Source organism: Pseudopodoces humilis, chromosome 14 (assembly GCF_049639895.1).
Source record: "Pseudopodoces humilis isolate 2021_Gansu_Grassland_sample_001 chromosome 14, ASM4963989v1, whole genome shotgun sequence".
NCBI classification, from domain to species: domain Eukaryota; kingdom Metazoa; phylum Chordata; class Aves; order Passeriformes; family Paridae; genus Pseudopodoces; species Pseudopodoces humilis.
The window spans coordinates 9,453,325-9,459,780 of NC_142213.1; the positions used below are offsets into that span (position 1 = coordinate 9,453,325).

The following is a 6,456-nucleotide window of genomic DNA, read 5'->3' on the forward strand; positions in this document are numbered from 1 at the left end:
AGAGGAGCTGTCAAAGCTAATTCTGACATAGAATCACAGAAATGACAAAGGCTACACAGGAGCTCAGCCCATGTCATGTTACAAAATACTTAATGAATTTATTTTCTCAAATATTCCTGTTAGGATTATTACTGAAGTAAATCTTGGCTTAGAGATAGCCTATAAATATTTTTATAATTTTTTTTTTTTGCCTCAAGACAACTGAAAATCTACCTATTTAAAAAGGTCCACTATTGTAAAATTCACGTATTACACTCATGCTTCATATAAATAGGTAAAACTGAGGAATCCTCTTTAATTAAAAGGTGTAGTGAAAGGGAGAAAAAAAACTTTAAACCCCAGGTTTGTGTTATTAGGAAAAAAAACCCTTAGTTTTCACAAATATTGGTCACTTTTTCACCTTCTCCATCCTTTCAGTGGCAGAAATCCTCTTCCAGGCTGACAGAAAGTTGCAATTGATGCAGACAGCCAAGCTAGCAGTAAAAGGAATGTGATGCATATGACACGAAGGGGAAGCAAAATAATCCCCTGGAGAGCAGTCTGGAAAAGAAGTGAAAAATCTTAAGAAATGGCAGCAACACAAATGGCTCTGCTATCTGTGTAGTTTCCTTATAAACATTTTAAAGTACTACCATTATTGCTTTTTGATTGAATACGGAAAGCTTGAATGATTCCAGCTTTTTTGGGAAGTAATTTATGGTATTTAATTTTCACTGTTGAGTTCTCATTTCAGGAAGAACTGGAATACCTGAGAATTTACATTTTTGGCTCGGACGTAGCTAGACACAGAGGGTTAACTAAGTTTGCCAGCTCCAGTTTATATTTGGTCCTGGTCTGCAGCACACAACCAGCTCAGAGGAGTCTGCCCAGCTGACACATATCTCTACTACAGAGCTTTCTATCACTAGCTGCCTATCTAGAAGTCAAGTGAGATCATTAAGATGATTAATTGTACTCTTGCCCTTTCAAATGACAAATCTTGTGTTGAGTCACAAGTGATCCTCATTACTGCTCCAGGGAGCTGTGCACACACAACACAATGTCATTTCCCCCACTGGGACTTAAGCAAAACCAAGGTTTTAGTTGCCCGGATTGCAAATAATCCTAAAACATCATCCCCACTCCTCCCAAAGGAAGCTTTAGCTCGTGTATTTTCATGCATAGCTCCAGGAAATGGGTGTATGGCACCATGTCGTACCACAGGCACCTCTGGTACAGGGGCAGGGCAGGAAGAAATTCTTAATTGTTTTACCCCAGCACATTAGGTTAGAAACTGTATCCTGAAGGTTGGCCTTTATGGTGCAACAAGCACTGTGCAACAAGATTGAGCAAGGCTGGGGCTGGCAGGCAGGTGAGCTGTGTGAGCAGGTCAGAGCCAAACATTCCTGGGAAACCACTAAAGGGTTCAACTCCCTTTGGTACTAACACAGCTCAGTGCCACTCGCTGATGAGGATCAGCTTGTGTCAAACCTATGCACAAAATACACCCCAAAAGAACTGTAACAGTGATTTTTTTTAAATTTTGGGCTGTTTCTTCAAGTTCCTCAAAACTTACCTGAGAGTGTATCACAGATTAGACTGAAAGCTCCACCAGTTCAAGTGCATGGGAGAAGTTACTGAAGTAGAGCTAAGAGTTTCACTCTTGTGAGCTTACTTTTATGCTTCACTGGTTTTTAAGAAAATCTACAACTGAACAGCAGTGTTCCTCTCTCAAAATCTACCCTTTCTAATCAGCTCTTTAATAATGGCCTCTTACTGTACAGAAAAAGCAACGATTTTTGTAAGTCAGTGTTACAAAATAGTTTGCAACCTCCTAGAGCTGTGATTATTAATATCATAGTGGATTTTAATTCACCTCTTCTCTTTAAAAAGGAACAAGAGTAGATATTTGAATATAAGCAAATAAAATAATAATTTTATTATTAGTAAAGTAGCATATATTATTTGAAAATAATGTAATAGTGTATCCTTTATCCAATTTTTTGACACAGTCAGTTGCTCCTAATTTTCCTTTCACCAACACATGCCTTTTCCTCCCACCAAATCCCTTCCATGTTCATGTAATGTCCTCTTACCCAACTCTTGTCAATATTCAAGAGAGGCTCTGCCGTCTGGCTTTAAACCCTCTGACACTGATGAGGATTAAGATGAATGTGGGGCCTTCAGAACTTGCTTCTGTGTTACCACAGGCACAGTGACAACAGACCAAACATGACAGTGGATACACAGAGCAAATTAAGATAAACATGATAAGCAGGGACACTGTGTTGATGTTTATGTTCTCCAAGCACTCACATACAATGTGTGTCCAGGAGAGACCTGAATTCTTAGATCTGATAATTTCTTTTACTTAACACTTCTGTGTAACTAGCAAAGGAGTTTTAACCATAATTTTATGGACAACAGGTAAAGAACTGCTCCGGATCACAGAAATGAGCATGACAGGTTTGACCCTAGAGATCTATTGCTGCCACTCACTCTGGTGCCAGTTGTGGCAAATCTGAAAAAGTCAAATAGGAAAATAAACCAACAAAGACTCCTGGCTTGTCTCCCAAAATTAGATTTGTTTTGTTTTTTGTTTTTTTCTCTCTATGCATCCTCTTTTACTATGATCTATAGTCCATTTCAGCTGCATTCAGTTATCCAAAACGGGCAGTGTAAGCATAATCAATGTGGTTTAACTTAAAATAATATTTTTCTTCGTGCAATAAAGAATATATATGTACTGACCTAAAATGAAAAATAAAGAATGCAACAGCAAAAGCAAAACAATCCCTTCTTCAAAACTTTAATAATTTCATTAATCTATTTTAGGCAGATGCACAGGTGGTACTGATTTGCTGATGCAAGCTATTGGCTTTCTAGGTCACTGTGTAATGAGGCAGAGTTGGTTTCTGCTCCATCAGCTGCAGAGTAGGGCAAGAAAAGGACAGAAAAGAAAAAGGTCAAGGTAGACTAGAAAAGAGAAAGCATAGGATAAAAACCTACAGAGAAAAATACAAAGTTTAGTTACTTCTTAGTAGCATCAGAGCCATTCCAGCTTTTGTGCAGTAATCACCAAGACAGAATTATTCCGAGTCATCCAAAGAACCTTTTCCCACATACTGAATCACCCATGTACTTTCTGTTCACTGTGTCTGCAGTAACTGCATATCCTGTCACCGCAGCAGTCCTGGCAGTCCAGGTACTCCCATAGCTGACTGATCCTTGACCAATACATGGGATTATACCTCCACTGATGGTAGGAACCTGGAAAGCAGAAAAGCAGGTCTATCAGCAAGCCACAGAACTCCATATGAAATTCTGTTCAACTTTAGCTGCTGTCAACTTATCTAGGAAGCAGCAGCAGAGCAGGCTGGGGACCAGGATAATGCCCAACTCCCACTGAAATACTTCTGACATCTGAAGCTGTGATCAGATGGATTGTCCCCCACAGCAGTACACACAGGGCAAGATGGTGTTCCATGAGCATCCAGAGGATGTCACAGCTCTGCCAGGCAGTCCAGCTGCTTGCTTCTAAAAATACTGCTTTTAGCATGCTGGTTGTGGTATTACATAGCTCACCAATGCAGAAGTGCACTGAGCATCTCTTCTGAATAAATCAGAATCCAGTAATGACTTAACTAGAATTCGTGCTTTGCATTTGCAGTTCTGAAGTTAGGACAGCAAGTGAGCAATCAGGAACCTAAGAACTAAAACTAAAACCTAGAAAAAATCCCAACAATGAATTGCAGCTAACATCAGACTGAGGATGGAAACCAGAAGTATTTGAAGTTTTAAAACTGTTTGGCACATGGAGATGTTTAGCACAGCCCAACTGATCCTTGCTTCGCACATTCTAAAGAATGACAAATAAAAATGACAAATAAAGGGTAGCTTGTAAACTATTAACAAGGAATGGCAAGAAATTGTAACATCTTCTCACTCCACTTTTCAGTCTGGTTGCTTTTATATTTGAAACTTAATGAAACGTAAACAGCTCCCCTGTCTCACTTTCAAGCTCCATTCATCAGGCACACAGTAGCCTTTACATTCAAGGTCACCAACATATGGAAGTTCTGCTGTGGACTCCCAAAGAAAGAGAGTTTTAAAATTGTATGTTTGTACTGGTGTACATTAAAGAAATAGCATAGAATGGGGAGACATAACACGACTATTCTTAACATGAAAGAATGGAGAAACACTACACTTGACATGAATGGAAAGATAAGGGAGACTTCCCTTTTCTGAACTTTATATTAACAGTGTCTGGTAAGGCCTTGATCCCCAGCAGGTCTGACTGGCAATGCTGAGCAAGAAAGGAGCAGAGGTTTACAGGACAAAGCAAACAGTAGGAAATATCCCAGTCCTTATGACCACAGGGGGAAAAGAACAGAAGGGAGCAAACTGCAACACAAAAAGGGTTCTCTCTAGTGTGTTTTTCTGCTTTACAATTCTGTGACTGTTTTGCTCCTCAGCTCACTAGGACCAGGCCCTAACTCAGATGGGTGCTTTTCCTTCCAGGTGCATTATGGAGTAACTTAAAAATGCAAGCTCTTGAAAGTAGTCTGTGTATCCTCCAGAAAGGACAGCCAGCACAGAAAGCTGTCCACTTCTGGAACCTCATTAAGTAACTGGTTTCCTCAGGGTTCTTAGTGCCTAAAGCTACTGATTCAGATGCACTTGAAATGTGTTCCAGGCTGCTAGTAAAACATATGGGATAAAATGACTTGAAATTGTTTTCTAGGTTTCTCATGTTTCCTCTATCCAGCTACCTTCAGGGCAAACATTGTTTATAACTTCAGTAAGATCTATATGAAACATAAAATATTTAGTTGTATGTCAGCTTCAGGTTTTTAGAGCCATCAGCAGAAAACACTGTAACTTCACCCACACACTAATGTCCTCATTGTCCTCAATCATATATTCATGTTTGATTCATCAGCTAATTTTTAAAGAATGTTTTTAAAAATCAAATATTTTTAAGTTGTGTCCTGTAAGTCGTGTGTGCTTGTACACAAGTGATACTGGGACAGCACTCAGCTCAGAGGCCTGATTGAATTTACCCAGTGAGACCAGCCAGTAACACAGTGGGGGTACCATTTTTTGTTGTACATCCTGCAATATGGAGCCAAGAGATTCACTCCCCCCTTCCCAACCCAGGCTGAAAGTCAGCCTAAAGCCAGTTAAGCATCTGAAACAGCATGACTGAAAAAGTTATCCTCTGTTTTAGCTTTTCATATCAGAGAGAAGTTGACATCTTAACTCTAGAGCTGAGGCATCTAACATGACTGACCGATGGGTAGTATTTAACTCTTGAATTAAACTCCTGTCTTCTCTAGGAGTGATGTGTTATCAGCAACGATTGCACAGATATTTCCAAAAACTTGTTTTAAATCTTGTGTTAAAAGTTTTAAGTTTGAAGCCAGTGAGCCTCTTCGTATGCGTTGAGCAAGCATGCAGCTTGTGGACTCTGAAAGGCTGAAGAACTTAATTTCAAAAACAGTGACTTTTTTATGCTTGCATCTTTCGCCGTTTACATAACTTCCTCGTGCTTCTGCTCCCTAGATTACATCAGGAAGCAAACTATGCCGTACAGGGGAAGGAAATGTTCTCACTAGCAGCCTGTTCCCAGCAAAGCCAGGAGCTGTAGATGTGAACCAGAGCCGGGGCTGTTCCGCTCCCCTGCGGACGCGGCGCGGGGCACGGGAGGCACTGGCAGGCCGGACCCCGCAGCCCCGGCTGCCGGCGGCACTCTCAAACCTCCCTCGCTCACACGGCGCTCTGCCCTGGCAAGGGGGCTCGAAAGCGACCAGTGCCCCCCCAGCCTGCACGGCTGGCAGCCCCGCAGCGGCCCAGGGCGCGGCACGGAGCGCTGGTTCACAGCCGCGCCGGGCTGAGCCGAGCCGGGGCTGAGCCGAGCCCGCCCCGCTCCCGCGCGCATCCCAGCGCGGGGCAGTGTGGCCCGGCCCCGGAGGCCTCTCCCGCCCGCCCCCCAGCCTTACCCGCAGCTTGTTGCCGGCGCTGAGGCGGCCCGGGTGCACGAAGGGGTTGAGTACGGTAGGAGGGCTGAAGGATTGCTGCCTGGGCAGCGGCAGCACCCGCGGCGCCATCGCCGCAGCCATCCCCGGCGGCTGCGCATAAGCCGGCGGCGGAGCCCGGGGCCAGCAGCTCCGGCCGGCCCTGCCCACCGCGGGAGCCCCGCCTCGGGCAGGTGAGGGCGGGCGGTGGCAGTGCTGGGGTCCGTGTCCCCTCAGCCCCGGCCGTGCCCTGTCCCCGCTGAGGTCTGTGTCCCCTCAACCCCGGCCGTGCCCTGTCCCCGCTGGGGTCCGTGTCCCTCCCCTCAGCCCCGGCCGTGCCCTGTCCCCGCTGAGGTCCGTGTCCCCTCAGCCCTGCCGTGCCCTGCCCCGCTGGCCAGCGCGGTGAGCGCTGCAGGCAGCGCAGCTGACCCGCGATCCAGGGCGATGTTCATAAGCA

General features: G+C 44.4%; 1 protein-coding gene across 4 annotated transcripts in view; it reads right to left on the bottom strand.

Annotated features, from left to right (window-relative positions):
- The window catches only part of LPCAT2 (lysophosphatidylcholine acyltransferase 2), a 29,854-nt gene extending 23,709 nt beyond the window's left edge, over window positions 1–6,145 (bottom strand). The window contains exons 1-3 of one of the 4 annotated variants that reach the window (XM_014255568.2): window positions 5,985–6,145; window positions 3,106–3,249; window positions 401–540 (exon numbers count right to left, since the gene is read on the bottom strand). In XM_014255568.2, the coding sequence (XP_014111043.1) occupies window positions 401–540; window positions 3,106–3,249; window positions 5,985–6,104 (404 nt within the window). In that variant the 5' untranslated portion in view covers window positions 6,105–6,145. The remainder of the gene's footprint in view (window positions 1–400; window positions 541–3,105; window positions 3,250–5,984) is intronic. The other 3 variants (XM_014255569.2, XM_014255570.2, XM_005526353.3) reach the window with 3 other exon arrangements.
- Between the last annotated feature and the right edge of the window lie 311 nt (window positions 6,146–6,456).